General features: G+C 29.6%; 2 protein-coding genes and 1 long non-coding RNA gene across 6 annotated transcripts in view; 2 read left to right on the top strand and 1 right to left on the bottom strand.

Moving 5' to 3' along the window:
• Positions 1 to 10,150, top strand: part of LOC107447734 (monocarboxylate transporter 10) — a 62,394-nt gene extending 52,244 nt beyond the window's left edge. The window contains exons 7-9 of the mRNA XM_043049973.2: positions 679 to 785; positions 8,293 to 8,359; positions 9,579 to 10,150. Of these exons, the coding sequence (XP_042905907.1) occupies positions 679 to 785; positions 8,293 to 8,359; positions 9,579 to 9,718 (314 nt within the window). The 3' untranslated portion in view covers positions 9,719 to 10,150. The remainder of the gene's footprint in view (positions 1 to 678; positions 786 to 8,292; positions 8,360 to 9,578) is intronic.
• A 4,019-nt stretch (positions 10,151 to 14,169) lies between these two features.
• Positions 14,170 to 25,876, bottom strand: part of LOC107443910 (heterogeneous nuclear ribonucleoprotein R) — a 34,202-nt gene continuing 22,495 nt past the window's right edge. For 2 of the 4 annotated variants that reach the window (XM_071180966.1, XM_016057937.3), the window contains exons 11-12: positions 22,457 to 22,613; positions 14,170 to 14,364 (exon numbers count right to left, since the gene is read on the bottom strand). In XM_071180966.1, coding sequence (XP_071037067.1) covers positions 14,345 to 14,364; positions 22,457 to 22,613 — 177 coding nt within the window. In that variant the 3' untranslated portion in view covers positions 14,170 to 14,344. Of the gene's footprint in view, positions 14,365 to 21,611; positions 22,614 to 25,876 lie in introns of those variants that run through there. The other 2 variants (XM_016057936.3, XM_016057935.3) reach the window with 1 other exon arrangement.
• Positions 22,933 to 23,478, top strand: LOC139425611 (uncharacterized). Its single transcript, XR_011636815.1, has 3 exons — positions 22,933 to 23,047; positions 23,124 to 23,198; positions 23,364 to 23,478. It is a non-coding gene; the product is annotated as an uncharacterized lncRNA (long non-coding RNA).

Below are 25,876 nucleotides of genomic sequence, written 5' to 3'. Positions count from 1 at the left end.
GAAGCCCTTAAAGGTGCTTTCTTTTTCATTGGATGTTTTTTAAAAATTGCTAAATTTTCCATTTTCGAAAAGAAGATTTTTTTTTCTTCACCATGTCTATTTTCGCCATGTATTATGCAAAAGCGTGTTTTTTACATTGTACTATTCAACGTTTTTACAATTCATCCAACCACAATGCATCTCGGCGTACCGTCGGTCGATAGCGTATGAAAGTGCTAATCATTTTACATGTTTGATGAACTTGTGAGTTCGCATGTGCGTCTACTGAGCTGGGTTCGGTGAGATTCTAGCACTCTTATCTGCAACTCTGCTGCCTTTTGCAAGATATTGTCAATTCCAGGCTTCATTTTCCACCCTCTGATATCGAACAGAGAAGTCTCTTGATCATTTTATAATAGCTAATATAATAAATAAAAAAAGAAGAGTTCTTTGTCAGAAACTAGTTATTTTATCATTATCACGTAGTCTTTGAAAATTATTTTGCATTTTGTTAATGTATATAGTGCTGAAAAATATTTTTGAGTGGTTAAAAAGTACTTAAAAGGTGCTTATTTTTTGTTGAAAGCTACGCACCCTGTTAGAGTATTGCATATTGGCTACGTTGGAATACTCTATTTTAGCATAATTGAATATTTTGTATTCGCTATATTGGTTCTGTATCTTGTTCTTCTATTTCAGGCCTATTGTATGACCATATGAAAAATTATAATGTTGCATTTTTGGCTGCTGGAATTCCACCCATCTTCGGCGCCTGTCTATTGTGCCTCATACACAGAATACGCAACGTAAGTATCTGTGCTACAACCTCCCATATTCATCTCTTTGTTGTAAAAATTAAATCTTGTGAACAAAATTACCATCATGAAACTGTTTAACATTTCAAGATGCGGAATTCTGGGAAATCTACTTTTAGTAAATCACTTATCAGGCTTTTCTAAAATGCTTTTTATTCTTCAAAAAGGGCAGCCGACCGAACTGAGTAATGGTCAGGCAGCTGACCTCACATGAGAAAGGTCCTGAGTTCGAATCCGGGATAAGGCATGGATGTTCTTTCATTCTCTGCACTATCTGTCCTTACTGTAGGAGCGACGTTGGCCCACCTAGTATGGTGCCCCTGAAAGAGTGGTCAACAAATCTGCCCTACTGATACCTTAATGACAAGTATCAATCAAGTGGGCATTGAAAAAAAAATACTTAAAAGAGGATGGGGTCCACTTGGACTAACACCTTTATTACAACTATTAACAACTTTAAACAAATTTTTCAACATTATATTTGTTAAAAAGGTATAACTCTTTCGCGGCGGGAATAAGTTTGGTCGTCAAAATAAAATTATAGTTCCATAATTTTTTATAACTTTAAAAAACAGAGCAACCTGCTTTATTGTTTTGCGTTGAGCATAGTTACATTTACTTTTCATTACTCAAATAAATAAGAAACAGCAAAAATGACAAGCAAAAATTTATCTTCATGTTTCGATAAAATAGTATGCATAGCAAATAGTCAGCTGTTTTGCATCAACTCATTTCAAAGCATTAAAATATTTTGAATTGCATAACTAAGTTTAATTCTCAACTAACTGGCAATAATTCTAAGCTTTCTCTTATTAAGGATTTGGCAATAATTTAAAAACATTTAATTTTAAGGAGCTTCTAAATTAAAGTACTAAAAAAATTGATTTGTAAATTATTGGGGAAAAAAATCAACGTGGTAACGTAATGAATGCGATTTTGAAAAATATATGTAATGGTCGTCCACTGGTGACAGCTAATTTAGAGGAATAACCAACACCTTATGTTAATAATATTTCTGAATGTTAATAATAATAATTTCTAAAATCCAACAAATGGCGATCTGCGAAGTAATGTAAAAGGATTAATTGTAATATTCAGTTTCCTAATTGTTACTGTAAAATTAACATCATACCATTTTTATTATTAATCAAGTTGTTAAAGAGCGGATTGTTTTTCTCTTGTTCTTTAAATCATCAAATGATTCCATTATTCAAATCAGATGCACTCACCTTTATCAATTTCTTAGTTCCCGGGTTGGTGAGCCAATGTTAAATATGGTGATCTCTGGATTTAAATCATTACAAAACACTCTTTACAGAAAATATATTTAATAACAAAAATGGTATGATGTTAATTCAACAGTGCTAATGAGGAAACTGGAACACAATTAATCTTTTTACTTTTTACATTACTGCGCCGAGCGCCATCTGTTGGATTTTAGAAATTATTATTATTAACGTTGAGAAATGTTATTAACACCTTATGCGCCACCTTGAGTGGAAAAAAACTTTGAACGTACCTATTATACCATTTAAAGTGAAATGAATAATGTTTTATATTGTCAAAAGTTATAAAATTATAATAATATAAAATCACAAAGGTAAAAAAAAAATTTACGTTTTAAGAAAATAATTTTAAATTTCATTGGTAAATTTTTTTTGTTGAATTGCAATAAAAATAAATAATAAAATAATTATGAATTAATTTACTGTGGAAAAAAAAATCTCACCACTCATAATAAAGGATTATTTTTTTTTAAATAATATTTTTATAATAATAATAAAATAATTATGAATTAATTTACTGTGGAAAAAAAATCTCACCGCTCATAATAAAAGACATTTTTTTTTAAAACAAGCTAACTAACCTTGCAATAACTGTTAAATCCTTATATTTCTTATCCGACGAATCAAAGGAGATCTAAAAAAAAAGTAAACACAACAAACGAAATTCTTAACCAGATAAACAAATAATCAAAACCATATTAAAAAACAAACTTGCTGAGTAGTTTCATATCACTAAAGGGAAAGAATACATTTATAAAACCAGGCCTTCAGCCTTATAAACTATAAACATTAAATATTCTTTAAACAATTTGCATGGGTTATCTATTCATTGTTTATACTTCCTATTACTCGCGCACTACAATTTGTTAAACTGGTAATCGCCGGTTTTTAGTAAACAAATGTCACAAGGAAAGTTACTTTTAAAGGCTATCGTGTGAATACTGTGGTTATCTTCTGAGTGGCCGAATGTTTAACCTAGAATCAGATATTAAAAAAATAACAAGTTAGTGAACAAGTTAGCATATCAGATGAAACGACGCCATTTTTATTTAAATAAAAATGAATTCTTTGTTCTTGGCAAAGGCAAAGTCCAGAAATTCGCAAGTCTGAATTTTTAAAAGCTTTTAACTAAAAGTGCTTGTTTGTTATTCATAATATCCACATGACTGAATCACGGCGACATAGTCGCAGAACGTTACAGAGTTCTGGCAGAAAGATTTTTCCTATGAAAAGTAGAAAAATAATGTATTTCTTTTTTACAGAAATTTACACTTAATATTTGAATCATGCATTTAAATAATAACTTCTTGACGTGCTCAATTTACGTCGACAGTATCGTAAATCGATGTCATGTTTCGATTGTATTTTCGGCAGTTATTGATTTCGCGTAGATTTTAAATATCCCGATATATTTCAAACAATATTGAAAATTCGAATCGTGCATTTGAGTATTTACTTTTTAAGGCAATAATTCTATCAAATTTTTGGCAGTTATTGCTATAGATATCTCCATAATTTTTAAATCTGATATATTTTTTTTTACGATATTACTTATCATAACAACCAAATCTCGAATCAAAACACGTATTTGAGAAGTCCGATTCGCGTAATTTTGTTGTCGATCTTTTTTTCTCGCAATTACTACTATGGGTTTCATGACTTTTAATTATTTTTTTTTATTATGATGATTATTTACAAAATGCGAAGAAGGAATTAATTTGTGTGCCCCCCCCCCCTCTTTTAGTGCGTCTAATAATTTGGCGAGGTTGCTAAGTTATACAAGAGAAGAACATAAATTTATAGTAACTGACGTCAATATTGCAGAAATAATAAATGTTTTTTTTTTTTTCATTACTTATTTTTGGGCAAACCTAGAGAGCCTACATTAGGCCAATCTAGGCTGTTTAGGTAGACCTTGTTTGCAGAAGAGAAAAAAGAAAAGAAAAGCGGCAAGAAAACTTATAACAAGTTAATGGGATTCAAGAAGTAGAGCTGGAGACGTATTCGTTCAAGACACTGAATGAATGAAATAATTATCACTTTTTATGAGGATTCCAAAAATGTATGACAGAAAAGGCACTGTAAAAGGCCAAAATGAATGATGTGATGAATGTCGACGTTCGGTACTCATCCGTTACTGAAGGCTATGAAAAACGTATTATCACAGTGCCTATTTTAGGTATCGCTTAATAGGCACGTAGGTACCTATTACCTTAGTGCATTTTAACTATTACCTAATTATCTCGGTATTTGTAACCAGAAAGTATTTGTCTCATAAGTTATTTATAACCAGAACACATGTTTACTATTACGATATTGCGCTATTTTTTTTTTAACGGAATATTCAAAAACATTTGTTTAATTTCATTATTTCTGTCTTACACAAAAAAATCGACATTCAGCATGCATTGATGGAAATATCAGAAAGTAAAAGCAATGTAAACAAACATTTAATTCAACATTCACTACTGAATGTTGACATTTATACAATATCCTGCATATATTTTAAATTAATATGCTTATCCGTTGCGGTGCTTAAAAAAATGTACACACTATAATTGACGCCATTGATGCTTCATTAATTGTGGTAAAAGGCAGTACTGGTATTTTGATATACTCACGGCACCTCCAAGGAATAAGTACCTAATTATCTGTCTAATTGATTGGCTGATTTATAATTTAAATGGCAGTTAAATTAAATCATGCTAGCAATGATCGATACTTTTGGGTTAGACAAGCGCAAATACCATAATTTTTTTCGCTACATTTCACATTTAGAACTACTATATATATATATAGCTATATATATTAGTTGTGATTTTTTTTTTAATTTAGGCGCAGAAAATTACTATATGACTTTTCGCCTTACTTCCGCCCAGCTAACCAAAAATTAGTACACAATAAAGACCCTTTTTGTAAAATTCGAATTTCACTCTTTACCTCCAATTTCAGATAAAACTTATAGATGTAACTTTCTACACATAAAAAAAAAAAATAATAATTTGTTTTGCATCGTTTTTGAAATCAATAAACAACGGAATCCAGATCAAACTCAAAAATCGCATAAGTTGGAACATAGTCTCTATTCCACAAACCGATGCCAAATCCCAAAGCAAAACATAAAATGTTGGTAGCCATTATGCCAAACAAAAAAGCGGATCCATTTTTATTTACTTTTCCTCGTTTTTTGTCAGAGAGTTCTGTCAATGTAATCTTCAGTTTTTGGCTTCGAATCTTATTGTATTCCGTTAGCCATTTTGTATTGCCACGAATTCTTCTACACAAATCAAGCAAAACCGTTTTCTCTGGTTCTTCGCCTGACAATACAGAGATTAACTTCGGAATCACGTCTCCGTTTCTCTCAGATACAATAATTTCAAGCGGCGATCCTCCGCTAGACTTGATTTCTTCATCAGGAGTATCACTTACAGAAATGTTGCCAACGTTTTCTGGTGGAATCAATTCATTGCCAGACAATTTGCCGAAAATGATTTCTTTTCTGTCATGGTTTACTTCAAAAGCTTCTTTGTACAAGATTTCAAAGTCCTCGACTAAATCTTCCCATACATTGTTATCCAATGATTCTGAATCAATTCTTTTTGGGTTTTTATCAGAAACTGCTGACTTCGGAATCGCATTAACATTTTGCTTCAAGAATAGTTCAAATGCTGATGTTTCATTAGTTCCTTTGTTTCTTTCTAAAGTACTTTCTGAGCAGATTTCGAAGTCTTCCGCCACATTTATCCATTCACCGCTCAACATTTCTGAATTAGTCATTATTAAAGAAAATTTTAAACTTGCTAAGAAAATCAAATCCAATTGGAAAACGCAACTTATTATTTGTTTCTTAAAGAATGGATATTAATTTTAATTTCCAAAGTAACGTACAGAATTTGCTGCTGAAATCTTAGTTCAATTCTATGAGGGAAAATAAAGAGTACCGTTGCCAAATATTAAAAAGTAATAAGCTCCCAACGAGACTGAATTTAAAAATGACTAAGCTGTCATCAGAATTTATCCACGTGATCCCGAAAATAAAACACTTTAGTTCAATCTATTACAAATTAGTCCATATCTAATATTTATCATGATTTTTTTAATTTTATGATATTAGGGAGATTTCGCAAATTTACGTTAGCTACCGTCCGTAAGATTTCAAGTAATTGCGCATGCGTCAGTTCTGGTGAAAGGCGCATGCGCTCGTGAAAAATATCAAACATACGTAACTGATGTTTACTATGTTTTATGTTTTGTAATTAAAATAACTGTTTTCTCGGGCTGCAATCTGCATTGTTAATGAACTGAATAATACCCGATGCAGACTAATAAATCATTTGTTTTAATCACAAAACTGTTTTCTTGAACTGCAATCTGCATTGTTAATGGACTGAATAATACCCAATGCAGACTAAAAAATTATTTGTTTTAATTACAAAACTGTTTTCTTGGACTGCAATCTGCATTGTTAATGAACTGAATAATACCCGATGCAGACTAATAAATCATTTGTTTTAATCACAAAACTGTTTTCTTGAACAGCAATCTGCATTGTTAATGAACTGAATAATACCCAATGCAGACTAAAAAATCATTTGTTTTAATTACAAAATTAAGTAAAAGTTAACTTGAAAGTAAAAAAAAGTTAAATCTAGAGAAAGAACACATATGGAAATGCATAAATCAACATCTAGTAACACAATAAGAATACGAAGAAAAATAAGTCGAGGTATTCTTAAGTTCAATTGTAGAATTTTTTTTCTGCAACTTTAACTCATTAGCTATATTTGCGAAAAGACTAACCTTTTAGCTTTCTTTACCTATAACCTTTTGCTAATGAATGTTTTATATTAAAACAATTTGGCGACTTTATAAAATTTAACAAAAAATCATCTTGACTTGAACTAATTTATCAGCTAAAGTGTAAATTTTTTCCAACTACTTTATTTTCGGCTTCACGTGGATGAATTTCTGATGTAGCCATCTTTAAATTTTGTCTCGATGGGGGATATTCAACAAGTTTTGTCATCATCAGCCAATGGTCTTTTTATCAGACGTTAGGATTATTATTCCGGGATATTCAGAAATTATTGACAAATATGTTGATTTACTTCATGTGCAACGAGCACCCTTTTTTTTTCTTTAATTGTGTATACAAAAACGATATTTCAGACGAATATAGTTTTTATGTGAAAGTTTTTTGAAAAACAAGCCAAGGTCTTCAGAGTGGCCTGCAATGAAAGGATGGCGAAATAAGAGTTCTGTTTTAAAATTTTCGTGCTTGATTATGTCAACAGTTTTATTTAAATAAGGCTATTTCAAGGATAAAACGATGGCGAAGAAGTTCAAACAGGTTTTTTATGTTTATGATTTACAACTTTTCACTCGAAATTATCAATTCATGTTTGGATACTTTACATATATTAAAAAATATTTCATAAATAACTGATTGATTAATTATAATTAGTTAATTTATTGATTGCATGACCCAAATTCTAACTATTTTTACACTAGAACTAATTGGTTTTTATTTCTGAGTAAAAGCTGATGTTTTTGCAGGAACCGATCAAGACAAATTCAGGCCCAAGGCCCACCAAATTTTCTGGGCCCCTTACAAAATATTTTGAAATTAAATTACTGAAGAGTAATCCTAATAATGAAAAAGAATCTATTAAACTGCATGATTCAAGAGAAACATTCTAAAAATTTTGAAAGCAGACAATTGAAGATTATTTTTCTAAGATAAAGTTTACGTATCTATAAATTAAAGCAAAATATAAAACAACAAAACAATGTTATGTCAAAATAAAAATAGTTTGGTGACCACAAACAATTGAAATCAGTGATTTTTGCTAAAAGTCACTGATTAGCTGAATTATTTATTATTGTAAGCTGTAATTATTTTTTATTTAGTACCTAAACCAACACATAGCTAGCCCACCTTTCATTAGACTTTTTACTAATTTTTGAGGCCCCTCAGAAATTGTGGGCCCTAGGCCCATGCCTATTGGGCCTAGGCTATGATCAGGCCTTGTGTTTTTGAAGAAAAGAAAGTCGATCTCATACCAAATACTATTTACAAAATATTAAAAAAAAAAAAGAAATCGAGGTGTTATTTTTTTTTTTTATTTAAACATTTTACACTATAGCAACGTATACTTATGAAATTATAGTAATAAAATTTTATTTTCAAAATGACTATTTTTTCTCTCCAGAAATCAGAAGATTTAGATGAAGAAAATGAAACAAAAGAACAAGTGCCAGACATCATTAGATCCAACGGTATAACTTTTTTTTCTCATTTTCATTTTTGAAAAATATTTTTTTTAAATTTATTTATTAGTATCTGTTTCCTTTTTTACCCCTTTATCATTATTAATTGTGCTACAGCTTCAAATTTTCAAGCTCCAAATCTCAACAATCTTTTTAAAGTAATGAACAACACGTTATCTTTTCATTTCGTGATTTAGCGCTAAGTTAACCTAGCTTATAGCCATCTCATAAATAATTGCTGTGACTAAGTTCAAAATCTAAGCATATACCGATTCTGAAGCATTCTTGTTCCTCTCATACAAATAAACGTAACATAACAAAATTAGTTAATTTTTTCATAACTAGGTGTGGGGATAGGAAGGAGTCTTCGACAATGCCAACTTTCTTCTATCAAAAGGTACCTCAATATTGAATAGAGTTAGCATTTCTTAATACTAGTGAATAAATGTTTAATAATTGTAGTGATAGTTACCGCCACAAGCTCTCTCTTTTTTTGTGACGGGTATCTTAGTTTAGCGAAAACTATTAGCAGATTAATTATCATCTTTTGCACATGTGCTGAAGATGAACAATACGCCTTATTTAGTTTTAATTTCTTATTTAGGTTTGCAGCAATTTATAACAGTAAGTATTTATTGCAGTATTTCATTTTGAAATTTTTCGGAACGAATATTAATTGGGGAGATTTCCATATCGTGATCTGTGACAGAAAAATCGCAAGTATTGTGATTAGTCCGCAACTTCAGGGCAGCGGCCCGCGAGAAACTATAAAAAAAAAGCATCACAGAAAGGGACCGTCGATCTCGAAAGGTATAACTCGTAACCACCACCCTGCAAACATCTACATGTTTTTGTTGACTTTTTTTTTTTTTCAAATTTGCGAGTCTAAAATCTATTTGGCACCTTGGCGAATGTAGTTGGCGCGACAGATCACGATACGGAAATATACCCTACCCCCTACTAATTTTCACTAAGATCTTCATTTCTAGCTACACCACCGGTAATCTGTTCCACACCGCGAAGCTATAGTGAGCAAGTCGCATAGCCTTTAACGTAATTAACATAAAATATGAAAAGATAAAAGATGAGGGGTTAAACAAAAATAAGCCAAAAACAGCTGAGAATTGGCGAGCGATATCGAAACTAGTCGTAAATCATTGCCAACCAAAAATAATAATAATTAATCATTGATGATAAAGCTTTGAGTAGTTTCTATTTCTTTTTCCAGATATTGCCATAAAAATACCAGAAAAAATGCCTTTGACTGATGCTTCTAAAGATGTTCTCAATCCTTCTATACCGCCAAATGAAACTTCGCGCCTCTGTGAGGATCTTCACACAAAGCAAAGTTCTTTAGAAGCACTGTGATAAATTTATTTATATTCAAAGAATTACACGCCAACAAGAGATACATATTTTTCAACAAATTCCATATTTTGATGAAAAAATAATGCATATTTTAAAACATATTAACGTATGTTTTAAAATACATTAAGATATTTATATATGTTTTGTCATAATGTTTTTGGACGTTTTTTATGCTCAGAAATGTTGCCAGAGGAAACCCTGTGAAGAAATAGTATTTTTAAATGAATGTTCCTTAAAAATTTCTTTTAAAATTACATACGTTTCCCATTATCCAAGTTGCTCGAATCAATTTCATAATACTACACTACTCTGTGGAGCTATTAAAAGATAATAATAACTAATTGAATAAAGCACAAGGCGTGATAACGTTAGTAATTATCTGTGTCCAAACTGAAAAAAAATCTTTTATTTCAATAAAATTATTTTATATTTTTCGCAGTTTTTATTTCAAGCTGGTTTTATTATTATTTCTTAATTAAATTTTTTAAATGCACATTTGTACATGCCAATCGGCTGCACTCTCTAGTGGCAGCCAAATTTATATGCGAGTAGTAGCAAAAGTGTCTTCTTGTGAGTTTGAAAATGTATAAAAAATTCGTAAATATATCAAAGACTTTACATGATCATGATAAAATAACTAGTTTCTGACTAAGTACTCTTTTCTTGATTATATTAGCCATTATAAAAAGATCGAGAGATTTTTCGGTTCGATAAATGAGGTTGAAATATGAAGCCTGAAATGGAGAATATATTGCAAAATGCAGTCAAGTTGCACATGAGAGTGCTAGAATCTCACCGAATCCAGCTCAGAAGACGCACATGCGGACTCGCAAGTATTTCATCAAACATGTACGACTTTCATACGCTACGGAACGACGGTAGGCCGAAATGAATTGTGGTTGATTGAATAGTCAAGTTGGGGGCAAATGTGATAATTTTAATATAAACGTTAGTGTTCTAGCACTAAATTTTTGTATCAAAAAAATTATTATATTTGCAGAAAATTAAATATTTTTAATTACTAGAATTAATTTTAAAAAAAAAGGCTTTTATAGAATGATTTATGATGATTATGTATAATGATTATATGATATTTGGAATACATATATACTAGTGGGCTGCGCCCCCTGCTCGGTAACCCCCAAAAATTGCTACGCAATCTTATATGGTTTGCTTCGCTCGCTACTAACTGAGGTACATTGCAAATGCACAAAATTCTAATAATTCAAAACAATCATTCGAATCCATATAAAAACCTTTTTTTTTTTAAAAAAATACATCTTTTTAGTAAATACTAAGGCATTAAAATAAATAACATGTAATTCGTTAAACCTATTAGAAATGTGCTATAGTATAATTCGTAATACTGTACAGAACCCGTTATCCGGAAATCAGAAAACCGGAACGAAATTCGATAAATTTTCCCGCCATTTTTAAAAAAAAAAAAAATTTTTCCTCATAAGATTTTAGGATTTTTCGTTCTTTTTTGAAAGATGTTTACCTTACCATCATTTTGGAAATAATCATTAGTGTATTACTCTATCGTTTTTTCTTCTCTTTAAGATTATTTCCAAAAAAAAAATTTTTTTTTAGCTGGGTTTAACAATAAAAAAACGGCTTTTTGTAGCGATTCAGAAAACCGGAAAAATCAGTTATCCGGAACAGCGATGGTCCCGATCGTTCCGGATAATCGGTTCCCTACTGTATATAAATTCGTGAAAAAAAGCGCTTTCGACAAAATACTAAAATAGAGATTTATCGACAAAGACTACTCACTGCTGCCTAGCGTAATAGTAGTTGCCGCAGCTGATGCTCTCTGGTTATTTCAGTTTTTAAAAGCGCTATATGTTGAGCCACCTCAGCTAGATTTGGCATGTGACATTTTTAACGGCAATCATTGGTCGAATCGCCGTGTAAGAGAAATAGTAACGTAAACAAAACAAACGTTGCCACCGGCGGAAAAGAAATACAGCCAAAATTTGGGAGCCACGTAAGAGAATTATATATATTAGATATATATATTGCCAAAAGTGATTACTCAAATCCTAAATTCAAGCATAGTAATATCGTATTAAAAATAGGGGTTTTTAAGATCATGTGGGACTTTTTAGCAATAACCATTAAAATGCGATTGAGAAACGAGACTTAACAATGGAATCTGTGCAAATTGAACGAACTTAAAAAGTGATGACTCAAATTTACAATTTTCATTATTTTAAGGGGAGGGGGAAATCAGTGTGTTCAGAAGATTCCGCGGGACGCAGGTTTTCAATCTAATTTATGCTTTAAAAAATAAAACATCGCTAGGAGTACAGGAAAGTCTCCTTTTCCTGAAAATAGTTGCCTTTCTAAGACTTCTCAGGCAAAAAATATAAAAATTGCCAGTCACCTCAAGCCGAAAATAGTTGCATTTTAGTCGTCTGTGAAAACCGGATTGATGAATAAAATTTAAAGAGTCAATAAAAATGATCTTTTCTTATACATATTATGTGTAAAAACAAATTATGAATGATAGAGCTATTTTAAACAAATAAAAAATCACGTTTTTAAAGTTTACATTTCATTTTATATCATAATAATTAGTCAGCTTTAAAAAATGAGAAGAGGTTAGTTTATTTGAGATATTTAGTTGCTATCTAAAAGTAAACCACTGAATGTACTACGAGGTTGCCAATCTCTGAAAGAGCTCTCAGATAAAAGTCACTCAGAAATATTTCGAATAGAATACAGTTGAGTCGGACTTATTGGTTTTGTTCAAATTTTTTCACGTTTCCTTATTTGCCCGGTCGTTAAGTGGTAGTACATAGAGTTCGCTATACAGAAGTGGTCTTTCTTGGAGGTTTCGCTGTACATATTTGTTTATCCCAAATGAATGTTATATACCACTTTAGCTTTAAAAAAATTGATTTAAAATCAGACTTAAGATCTAATTATAAATATTTATATGATTGATAAATGTGTGGTAAAAAAAGAACTCTTTTGTAACACAAATCCCAACAATGAGACACTTGTGCTACCATCTTTTTTTTCCGAAAGGAGAAACATTTTTAAAGGACAGGCACAAAAACGAGTTGAAATATGGCCAGAATGAAACAAAATTTCATTATCTGGAAATTTTAATTTCTCTTTATTCAGCATTTCTGTTTATTTGCTAATTGCTCCGTAATCGTAGAAGATACTATATATTTTTAAAATGCACATCAAGAGTCACAAATTCTTATTCCGGTAGGGGGGGGGGAATGATATAGAAATCTAAAGATTTACAAATAAAGGTGGGACTGAAAATATCGAAACATGCTTTTTCTTATAAGTGTAATGTGTTTTTTTTTAAACTATTTACTCATTTTTAGAATCTTATGCTCAAAAAATTATATATTTCTAACAAAAACAGTTAATTGAAATAAAACATACCATTACTTTTTACAGGTTCAAAAAAAAAAAAAAAAAATTCCAGCAAAATGACATTTTTTTTAATATTAAAAATGAACAAATAATATGTGTAATATGTACATGGTTTTTGAGTACTTATCCATTTCTAGAATCGTAGGCTCAAAGAATTTTGATATTTTCAGTCATGTAACTCAAAAGTCCGGAAAATTTCTTGAGTAAAATCATTAATATTGCATTTCAAAAAATTAATGTCTGCATAAATTTAAGTCATTGATATTTTCAAAACATGAAATTATATGCAGCATAATTTAAATTAAAAATTATGTATAAGTTTACTTTTATCTCGAATTACATTTATTATTCTACCAGAAAAAATATTTACAAATAAAAAATATGCCAAGCATAAATTCTAGTTCAAATATTTCTAAATAAATTATAAAAGATTTTTATTCATAAATATGATCTATTTCTTTAAACTTCTGGATCTTGGATTTCCGGAGCACAATCATCTCTGTATTTTTCTAACAAAAAAAGGTAAATTTTTGATGAAATAAAACATACCAATACTTTTTATAGGTTTAAAAAAAAAAAATCCAGCTGAATGATCGTTTATTTGATTGTACTGAAAATGAATAAATAATAAAAATATCTATCAAATTTGGCACAGAATAAATGCTCAGCAATATTAAATTAGATGTGTTTCATATAAACGTAATACAACTGCTGTTATCATACGGACAGAAAAAATTAAATGAATTGCCTCCTAACAATGGAGGAAATCAAAAGTCGAATTTTTTAATTAGGAAATGCGTATGATTAATTTTCATAACATAATTGGCTCAAACACGCACATTCTAGATTTCTATTCGCTTAGTTTTTTCAAATAAATATTTGTTTAAAAGGCCTATTCCTTCGCCATATAGGATTTTAAGATGATTTTGTTCGAATTTATGGTTTTCATATTTCAACCTTTAAAAAAATGTTTTTTTTTCTTTTCAATATCCATTATGTGTTAATGCTTCAGTGATGAAGTAATTAATTAGTAAAAAATGAGATAAATATACATAAAAACAGATATTTATTCAAATATAATTGGCAGACAAGCTTGATCACAGCATTAGTTACTTTTTTTCCCCTGTAAACAAAATAAAGTCCGCTAGGCTGCCATACGAATGGTCGATCACAAAAACAATACAAAACTAGATCATTTGATTCTTCCAGCTGTACGACAACACTTCACACCGAGTAAACATCCACTGCACGAAGAGAGGAAGAAAGAAAAAGCCACACATTAGAGAAGTTAGTAATAATTGCAGCAGGCATATCTTCTGCACTTCATTGCCTCTCTGAACAACCCTTGCCTTTTAGTAAATTGTAAAAATACAGCTCGAGATGCAATTGAAACGGTATCGCTTAAACTTACGACTATAAATAATCTTGCAACATTTAAATCCCATGAAAATAAATTGTAGCGCGAGTTTTTATATATATTCGAAGATTTAGTTGTTTCTACAGGCTATAATATCCAGCATATTAATTTTTCTCTAAAATCATCAATATCAATTTGCCAGGTTTTGAAATCCAATTTTTGTACAGAGTGCAAAAAAAAAAAAAAAAAAACACCTTGATTAACTGATCGGATTTTCCATTTTTTTTTATTATAGAATATGGATTCCCGAAAAATTCGTTTATCCAAAGATAATTTCATGCAAAATATAACTTTTAATAAATATTTATTTATAGTCGGAAAATTTTGAATTGTAAAGTATAAAATTTTTTTTAAAGAATGTAATTTTATATGACTAAATGCAGAATTTGAGCAAAATCGGTCAAATAGCTCCTGTTAAATCTAATTTTAAATATACAATTTCTTTTTTAAAAAAAAAAATTCCATTTCACAGAAACTATTAGACCGATTTTGTTCATATTTAAATTGATGTTAAAATTTGTATACTTTACAATTCAAAATTTTTCCACCATTATTAAATAATAATTAAAAATTACCTTTAGCATAGAATTACCTGAATTTTATTATTGTGTGAAAAAAAATTTCAGTTCTCGAGACATGGCGAAATACGCAAAAAGTATAATTACAACTAAAAGGTCGGACATTTCGACCTCTCTCTTGATTAAACTATCCTATTTTGGGAGTTAAGAATCCAAATTCAAAGAAAGAAAAAAAGATACATTTATTCAAAGAAAGGTTTTGTGTCTCATCTTGTAACTTAATATACCCCCCCCCAAATTATTAAGATTAGGTTCTAGTATATGAAAATCTGCTCAAATTTATCGAAGGTATTTACTCTTTTGCGCACTGTACTTATATTGTCAAATGCCACAAAGACTATGAGTCGATAAAGGTATAAAATAATACTTGGGGATCACAGGAACTTTTATTTAGCCCAGAAAGCCATATTTTGACTAGCATGCTCTCCAGCAAAACAAACAAGTGTTTTTCACATATTACTATGGTAACGTTAAATTGTAATTCACCTATATTGTACAACAATTTGCAAAAGTGAGGACAATTTTAAACAATGCTTTGTAACTTAAACAGAGCATTAAGACTTGATTAAACAAACAAGATCTAATATTACCTAAGAACTTCAGCAAGTATATATGACAAATATAGTAAATAGCAGACCGGGGTGAAAAAGATTTTTTTTTGTTGTTCAGAAACGGAATTTAAATTAAAACTTTCTACATACCCCCTCGTCCCCGATGGTTTAGGAAGACAGCCAATACATAACTTGTGCATCAAGCATATTTGGAAAAAAAAACTTAACTCGTTGTGCAAAAACTCTTCAGTGAGTTTAAGCAAGGCCTATGAATCAAGACCTACAACATATATTGCCACTTAATGATTAGGAAACTAAGTAATTAAAAGACGTATTAATCTTAATTTATATATTTAAGTTAGGTTTCAGTTGCATCTGAAATGTCGACCTATCTACAGTGGGCTCAAAATTTTAAAAGCTATTATGTTGAACAGAAATTAAAAGGGAAATAAAAAATGAAGAAATGAACATACGTAAATTAAAAAGACAACATGTAAGAAGCAATGTCACAAAACAAACAGTAAAGTGCAGAAAACATGCATGCGTATGAATGTCATTTCAAAGAAACAGAACAAAATAAGGTATTTAAAAAAAATGTATGACAGAATACAATGATAAAAAGAATGTTTTTATAATAATAATAGTTAACAAATAAAAGCAAGCTGGGGAAAATTGTAAGTATAAAATGCTTTTTTTAATGAGTAAAGGCTTTAGAAAGATTTGAGGGAATTTTGAGCAGTATCATTATGCAGTTTGTTAAGAATTTAAAAGATAACCATTCTAATTGTGTTACAAACCAACAGAATTCATTTCTGGAGTATTTTCCCTCATTTCAGAACTAAAAGGGATTGGGGGGGGGGAATAATCAACTTTTAATCATATTTGTGACATAAATCATTACTATAATAGGATTCAATACATAAATAGGATTTTGATGACATGCACAGATTAGAGGACTACTTTTCTAATTAAGAACATTTTTTTCTTTGTTTATATTGTAAGTCCCAATTTCTCCTAAGTTTATTCTTCTCATATTTTTTCCTCTACTAATAGTGATTTCTAACTAAACTAAAAACTGCATCTTAGTATACGTAGTGCGCATAAAACGGACCACCTTGAATAACTTTTGATCTAATGATCGGATCTTAACTTTTTAAGACTCAATCTTAATGGCTCAAGGGGGGGGGGTCTCAAATATGCTCTCTTCTCTTCTTCCTTATCCCAAAAATTAGCAGGGTTAAACATTGTCCATGAAATTCATGACCCGGAGGAAGTTGGACACCAAAAGTGGGTTATCTAGAATGTCCCTCTTGTCCAGTCCAGGATGTTAATTTCACTTTTTGAGTCTTCCTTTAAATGTCGTAAACTTTTCAATCGAATTTAAAAAATTTTTGCACACTATTAAAAAATTAGTTTATTTAAGGTAATTCCATGTAAAAAAAATAACCATTAAATATTTATTATTATTTTATTTAATAATTTTCGAAAAAATTTTGAACTGTAAGGTATACCAGTTCTTGCATCATTTTAAGTATAAATTTACATGGCAAAATACAAAATTTAACCAAAATAATTCAAATAGTTCCCGATAAATTGAATTTTAAAAATATGACCTTGGAATTCAATTTCTCAGGAGCTAATCAACGTATTCTCCGATCATTATTAAATTAAATAATAAATTTACACTAAAATACATTTATATCTTCGTATATACCAATTTTATAATTCTTTCCAAAAATTTATCAATTCGATTAAAAAGTTCTTGAGATATAGCGAAATACGCAAAAAGTAAAATTAAGGGGTCCAAATTTGGAGGGCTCTCCTGGCCTAACTATTGGGGCCCTATTTTGGGGGTCAGAAATCCGAAACCGTCGGAAAGATTGGTATATTCATTCAGAGAAAGCGTTATGTCTGATTTCGTAATTTAAAGTATCTTCTTCACTTATTAATTAGCATATTTGAGGTCATCCCATTGAGCCATTACAATTGGATCTTAGAAATGTGAAGATCTGATTATTAAATCAAAAGTTATTCAGTTATTTCTGCAAAAAAGTTCAAAGTCATATCAAAAGTTATTTCTGCAGATTTATTCAACCAAAAACAATGGTATGACTGTGCCTACCTATTTGTACCAATTCCATTACTGCATATTGTTTAGAATTTTCGCAAACAAATCTTAAGTTCAAACAAATATATTTCTTTCAAAATGTAGTTATGTCTTCATACGTTTTTCCCCCCTTCCTAAAGATATTGAGTTGTAAGATCATACTTTGTAGTGGGCCAATGAAAAAAATCAGGACATTATTTGGATCAGTAGACTAATGCCAAGTACATTAATTGCACTTTGTAGTGGGTCAAAGAAAAAATCAGGACATACAAAAAAAAATACCAATTTTAAAAAAATGCAGTTTTCCTTACTTAAGTATTACGGCCAAATTTTATCACAAAAGAAAAACAAAACATAATTTTTTATCTTTAATTTCAGAATTACTTTATTTAGAATAGAAAGTTTAATGTAATATTTCTTTCAAAATGTGGTTACGTCTTTATTATTTATTTCCCCCCCTTCTAAATATAATATTGAGTTTAAGATCACACTTCATAGTGGGCCAAAGAAAGAATCAGGACATTATTGGGATCAGTAGACATATGCCAGAGTACATTTCAAAATAAAAAAAGTAAAATTTGCTCTACTTAAGTATTAAGGTAAATTTTATCGCAAAAGAAAAAAAAAAACTTATTTTCATAGCACTGTTGCAGGGAGAAGGAAGAAAGAAAAAAACTAGTTAATATTTACAAATATCAAAAATTATCTTAATTTGTAAACGAGTTCAAGAATTCCGAATTTTCAAGATAAAGAGAAAACATATATCACTTCACATTTTAAGTTCAGGATAATCCTTCAACTCAACATTTCAAAATAAGTTATTACTGTATTGCTGATTAAATCATTTTAAAAATAAAGTGAATAAATTACCACGAAAATGTGAAGCATCGTTCAAGATTTGTAACAGCGTTTGCTGAAAATTGTAAATAGGCGTATAACACCGTATACATCACCATGAAAATTTGGTAATGCAAAAACAGCTAAATGAGTTTTTTTCTTAATGACTGAATTCCTCCAAAGTTTAAAACAATGAAGTGTGAATACTTTGTCGAGTCTATAAGTTTTGTGGTTTTAACTAGTATTAATAATTAAAACGATATTAGATCAAAAATCCAAATCCTTTGGTTCTTCAAATTAATGATTCATATTGCTTTTGTGCTCGCTGAGAATTGGATAATCAGCAAATGCACAGAAGCATGAATATCAGGATGAGAAGCTTAAAATTTACAAAATATTTTATCCAGGAATATCAGGACAACTACAAAACCTGTAAGCTGATGTTTTATTTTTAAGAGAACAAGATGAAAAAGTAAATATTTAATCTTCAATTCAAGATGACAAGGGTAGTCATTTGGACTCCCTGTTTAGTTCAATCAAATTCAAAATGACCCTTTTTTTTAGATTTATCTAAGTCCTTTTTTAAATGTTGCAATATATATCGTAAATAAATTATTGTATGTCTGAATGTTGGACAAAATAGGTATAAATAAGCAGTTTGTCTTTTATTATTTCTAAGGATAGACCTATAATTTTTCAAATGCTGATTTGGGTCAAAACATACATCACTACTTTGTAATTGAATAACACATTAAAAAAGACTTATAACAGCAAGTCAACCCACCAAAAATATTGGACTGAGAGAATTCATATATATTTATGCATACTTAAAAATGAAAAGAATGTATCATCCAAAGTTGTTAATGGATCATTTGATTTTTTATCATTATAAAAAGCATTTTTTATAATTTCTATGCTTGTGGCAATTAGAATGGTAAAGCCTGTCCATTAACTGTATCAACCATAAGCAAAAGGTTAAAATCCCTTATAAGGTAAGATTGGTGGCATTTTATTTGCTTTCCTACACACAAATTTGCAAAAATCTTTTTTTTTTTAAATAATTTACAATGGAATTACACTACAACAATAAATTCCAATGCTACATAATATACTTAAAACCAGGGTGCATAGTCAAAACTTCCAACAAAAAATAAGCACCTTTTAAGTACTTTTTAAACAATAAAAAAATATTTTTAAGCACTATATACACTATCAAGATGCAAAATAATTTTCAAAGACTTCACATGATCATATTAAATTACTAGTTTCTGACAAAGTTCTTTTATTGATTATATTAGTTACTATAAAAAGATCAAGAGAATTTTCGGTTCGATTTCAAAGTGAGAGTACTAGAATCTCACTTAACCCAACTCAATGGATGCACATGCAGACTCGCAAATATTTCATCAAACGTGCGAAATGATTAGTGCTTGCATACGCTACGGACCGACGTTACACCGAAATGTATAGTGGTTGAATGATTTGTGAAATTGTTGAATAGAACAATATGAAAACTACTATTTTGTTTAATGCGTGTTAAAAATCGACATGATAAAGAAAAAAAATCTAATTTTCAAAAGGAGAATAATAAGCATTTTTTCAAAAACCTCCAATGAAAAAAAAAGCACCTTTAAGGGCTTTTAAAAATGCTTTGCACCATGCAAAACACCAAATTCTTAAATAATTTATTTTTTTTTTGCTGCTGACTGCCACAGATAATTAAATGATGCAATATTTAATGCACATATAACTATGATAAAATTTTTAATTTTGTCACAGATTGCTTTAACTTTTTGCTGAGCATTAGAAATTCAAAACTTTAAAATACTTTCATTATTATTACACTACATTAGACTATTCAAAAATCCAAATCTCTGGCAAACTCTGAAAAAAATTGAATTCAAAAGATTGGATCCCCAAGAGATAGTGGAGATTTATAAAAATCTCACCATCAACAATTTACTTTTCATAACCTTTCATTCTCAGATTTATAATGTTTATTTTTCTTAAAAAAAGTTAATCCCTCTAAAAGCATTTATCATAATTATTTTTTTTTTTATTTTTAAAAATGACATCTTCTGAACAAGAAATAACTAATATGAAAATAAAAAAGACAGAATTAAATGATTTACTTTTGTATTCCACTAATTTGAAAATGAATACTTCTAATCAGAATGTGTATTAGTTCTCAACTAAGTTCCGCATTCTTGGTTTTGATTTTTCATAGACACCCACACAAATTGAAATTTGTCTTTCTTCCAATTTTTAATAATGATGAAATATTAGCAATAAATAAATGCTGCAATTTGAAACATTAATTTTGATAGAAATTTCTGTTTCTTGTTTCATTGCAACTACTGTAAAGTTAGCTTTACATTTCACATTTATTTTCTGCTCATTTTAGCACTGACTATGTTCATAAGAAATTGCTGAATACAGCCAATTCCTAAATGCCAATCAAAAAATTGCAGTTGTAAAATAAAAGCATTCTGATCTAAGATGATTCCTTCTCCTGAATTAAGAAATATTAAGTGTAACTGATTGCAGAGAAATTTTATTGTTAAAATTTCTAGAATTCAAAATATAATTGCAAATTTTATAAAATGTTTTCTTAGATTAATTTAGCAGAACAGTGAAACCTTAATCACTTATACAAACGTTTCTCTTAATTTAAACAATTAGTAAAGAAATAAACTTAAATTATAAAATTATTGGAAGATAATATGCAATACTTATTTTATTTAATCATTTTTGCCTTAGACAGAAGTTAAAGATTGGAGTATTGCACAAAAATTAAATATTCAGAAGACCCTTTCTGAAATATCTTTATAATCAAATTGCTGGAATTTTGCCATTTAAAGGGATTTAAAAATGAATAAAAAATATCACTAACACGAGCACTCTCTCGTTTATATGAAGATTTAAAGGAGGATGAAGAAAAAAAAGTGTAAACTAAAACAAGTCCAGCAATAATGTAAATTGGGAAAAGAAAATACACTAATAAGACAAAGTTTTTCTTTACTTTTATGTTAATATACATGACACTAATACACTGAACTTAAGTGTTACATTGTTAAAATTAAATGCACTTCTTCAAACAACTTCAAAGAAAATTTATACAGCATAAGATTTATAACAATTGGACTAAAGGATGATTGGGAAGAATTTATTTCTTTTGTATAAAAAATTTCACTAGTTCCACATGATTACATGCTTTGGTTTTTTGCAGATTTTGAATATTGCAGAATGGAAGAAAGGGAAAAAAACTAAAGAGTAAAAATTGTGCAATCACATAATTACATAATGATACACACACACACACTCAAATGATTAGAAACACATGACATTTGCTCGAGAGTAGATCCATAAATGATTACAATTTCACTTAAAGAGATACACATGAGTTTTACACAGCTACTTTAGTCTGTAATAGTTGACAATAAAATTGATAGTAAGCCAGCAGAGTGGGGGGCCTAAATGTGGGAACAGGCCAGGCCAGCATGTGGATTTATTTTACAAAGTAACACAACATCCCAAATTGATTAAATTATTAGGCGTTCCCACATGTTGCCCAATCCACTCTGCCTGCCAGTTAAGCAAATAAGAACTAGTCTTGGGAAATGCCAAGTCTGTTAATTATAGAAAGTTCACTTATATGTTTTTTTTAAAATCACCACTGCTGGCCAAAGGAGTCCTGGTACCACTCGACGTCGCCCCCAGAGGCGCCACGTGGTTGTTGAGGTATGGGCTGTGAACCCCAGGAATTACCCATAGACCCTCGGCTATTCTGGAAGCGGCGCTTGGAGGCCCCCTGGTTCTGTTGACCACTATCAAACTTACGCTTACCAGCCATAGTGCCCCTGGGTTTGACACCACCACGCCCCATAGGCTTACCGATTCCTCCTCGAGCTACACCCCGGCCACGAGGTCCACCTCTACCTCCTCGGCCGGGTGAACCTCTGGGTGGAGCAGAACGAGCAACTCTTCCACCAGATCGAGGAACCTAAAAAAAGAAAACTTTTTAGCACAACAAATACATGAAATAATGTTTTACACAACTTTATATGGGAAAGCATATCCTCCTAAGTTTTAAAGACATGTGAAAATCTCTAACTAAAAAACTTGAGATACATTCACATTTAGCTATAATTCTTAAAAAGACCTTCAAAAGCGTAAAGTTGGTTGGGTGAAACCAAACGGTCTCCTATTAAAAAAAATAATTAATTAAATTAATTTTTGAATTATTAGTATCTATACTTTCTAATTTAAATGTAGCCAAGTGAAGAAAAAATAATAATTTTTTCCATACAAAACTTTTTAATCTACAGAATAAAAAATAAAAAAAGTTATATTGTAAGCATGTCTATTGTAGGCACATATTGCTATAGTAAGCATGTAATGCAATTGCTATTGTATTGCATGTAATGTATTGCTAAGGTATTGCATGTAATGTATTGCCTAAGGTATTGCATGTAATGTATTGCTAAGGTATTGCATGTAATGTATTGCTAAGGTATTGCATGTAATGTATCGCTAAGGTATTGCATGTAATGTATCGCTAAGGTATTGCATGTAATGTATTGCTAAGGTATTGCATGTAATGTANAGCCAAGTGAAGAAAAAATAATAATTTTTTCCATACAAAACTTTTTAATCTACACAATAAAAAAAAAAAAGTTATATTGTAAGCATGTCTATTGTAGGCACGTATTGCTATAGTAAGCATGTAATGCATTGCTATTGTATTGCTAAGGTATTACATGTAATGTATTGCTAAGGTATTGCATGTAATCCTGCTCTCCAGCAAAATATATTTAAAAAATTAATTAATATAAGTAAATTTAAAGTTAAGTCATACTGTGTCTCAAAATAAAACAAGCCAGAACTTCGATCCGATAGTTTTTAAAATTACTTAAGAAATAAAAAAGGTTGCTACATTTTTTTTATTTATCAGACCACAGTGCTGACGTAAAATATTCTTTACGGTAGATGGATCGTTGGTTAGAGTCCCATTGTAGTCAGACTAACAGTGGGAGGTTCTCGTGGTTTACCTCACCATATAACACAAATGCGGGTTATTTCCATCAAAAAGTCCTCCTCAAATCAAATTTCCCCCAATACCTAATGCAGGAACTCTCTCGTCTTTTGGATTGGGTTCAAAATTACAAGGCTATGGAGTTGAATATTAGTAGTCATAAACCCACAATTGGATTGGCTGCTTAACATCAGTTATAAAAAACCTTCAAGTTCAATGTTGAAAAAAGCATCATCAAACAGGATTTCAGAAAAAAACTGATGCAATCTCAGAATGGTAGAAAACCACAAAAACAGTCAGAACAAGGTCCTTGCTTACTTCAGATGTAAAAAGGATGATTTGCCAGTATAACTCCTTTCATCACACAATTCTAAGTTGACAGACTAGATTATTGTTTTGAGCCAGCGAGCATGTGTGTCAAAAATTAGAACATTTGTAGAGTTGTGAGGAGATAAAACTTACAAAAATGAGTCTTCAAAGATACGTCAACTATTAGAGATGAAAAGGAACTATCAATTCTAAAGTAAAACACAAAAATTGTATGAAAATAATAGCAATGTAAAATGTTTACCACGCACCTAATTAATATCAATATCTAAAATTAATGTTTCCAATAGTTCAATTCTTGTCTTAAAAAAAGATAAATGTTTTTTTTTTTTTTTTTTAAAAAAAAAGAGGTAGATGCATTTAAATGTAAATGCATTTACTTTAAGAGATATTCGAGCAAAGGGCCATGCGTTAATTGAAGCTTAACTAGAAAATAATTCATATTACTTAAAAGCAAGAATTGATAGATTAAGAGATATTTCAATTTCCAAAACTTGAAGAAAATCCATTGTTGATTATCATAACTAAAACATTTGTGTCTAAAACAAAAAATTCGAATATAATAAATTGGAGTTATGGCATCTACTGTATTGTCATTTAACCATGCCTAATCTTAAGAAACTTCAGAATTCCTAAGTAGGGATGTAATGAATATTCGGTTGGCTGAATGTTTGTGAAATATTTGGCTAAATATATATTTCTTCTTTGGAAAAGTACTTTATAAGTTTTTTATACATAGAATTTGAATAGATTTAATAAAAAATCTAAAATCATATTTTTTACTTAACACTATTAGAAATAGTTTTTACACATATTTTTAAAGTTCTAAAACTTGCACATGGCTTGCAAATTTATAGTTGAAAAGGCAAACGGAAAAGCTAAATTTGGTAAATTGAAATTATTAGATTACACTTAGGACTGGGAAATATAAGAAATTTTATATCGTGATGCATCGTCAGTTTTGTATCGCCATATAGCGATGTATCGCGGTATAGTATTTTTGAAATTCATTTACTTGTAAGGCGCAGAAAGTCGGATTTCTATCAAAACTTCATACTCAGATTGATTTAAATCAATTTATGAATTTGATGTATATATTTTGCTTAAGAAAGATATTAATGTAATATTTTCTAAAAATGATCGCGCAAATAACGAAAGATTTCTTAGTTTAAAAATAAGTAATAAAAAAGTAAATGAAATTGATACTTATCAAAATATTTACCTAACAATACAGAAAGAAAATTTAAAAAATAAGTTCGTTAAAAATTATTTGTGTGCTTAAAACAAAGTGCTAAATAAATTTTAAAAAAAAAAAATCTTTTAAAACAGCACTATTTTTTATCATTATTATTTCACGTTAATAATAAAGTTAAATTGAATAATTACCGAATTCTGAACGAAAAAACAAAGTAAGGTTTGATTTCTTAAAAATAAAAACAAAAGAATTATGATATTCGATAATATATTCAACTGACAATATCGAAAGAAAATTAAAAAAACACGATTATACTCTTTAATAAAACGAATTGCTAAATGATTTTAAAAAAAGAAGTCGCAATCGCAAACATTACTAATTTTTTCGAATAAACAAAGTTGATTGACTTATGTCCAAATCCAAAAGAAAAATAAGTTTTGTTATAATTTTATTTATAAAAATGAAAACAACTAAAGATTTATAAATTTAAAATCAGTAATAAAAACCCATTAAATTATTATTTTATCCAAAAAGTTTTTAATAAATCAAAATAAAGTAAAAAATAGCCTAATAAATTTAATTCTTTATGGGCACCTTAAATTAGATTTCCGTTTGTAATAAATTCAATAATGTAAAGTAATACTTAAAGATATAATATCAAAATTAATTTTCACGTTTAAAAATAAAAAAGTTTTGTTTCAAAGAAAAA

This window comes from Parasteatoda tepidariorum, chromosome 5 (assembly GCF_043381705.1).
Source record: "Parasteatoda tepidariorum isolate YZ-2023 chromosome 5, CAS_Ptep_4.0, whole genome shotgun sequence".
NCBI lineage: Eukaryota > Metazoa > Arthropoda > Arachnida > Araneae > Theridiidae > Parasteatoda > Parasteatoda tepidariorum.
This window is presented reverse-complemented; position numbering and strand designations above follow the sequence as displayed.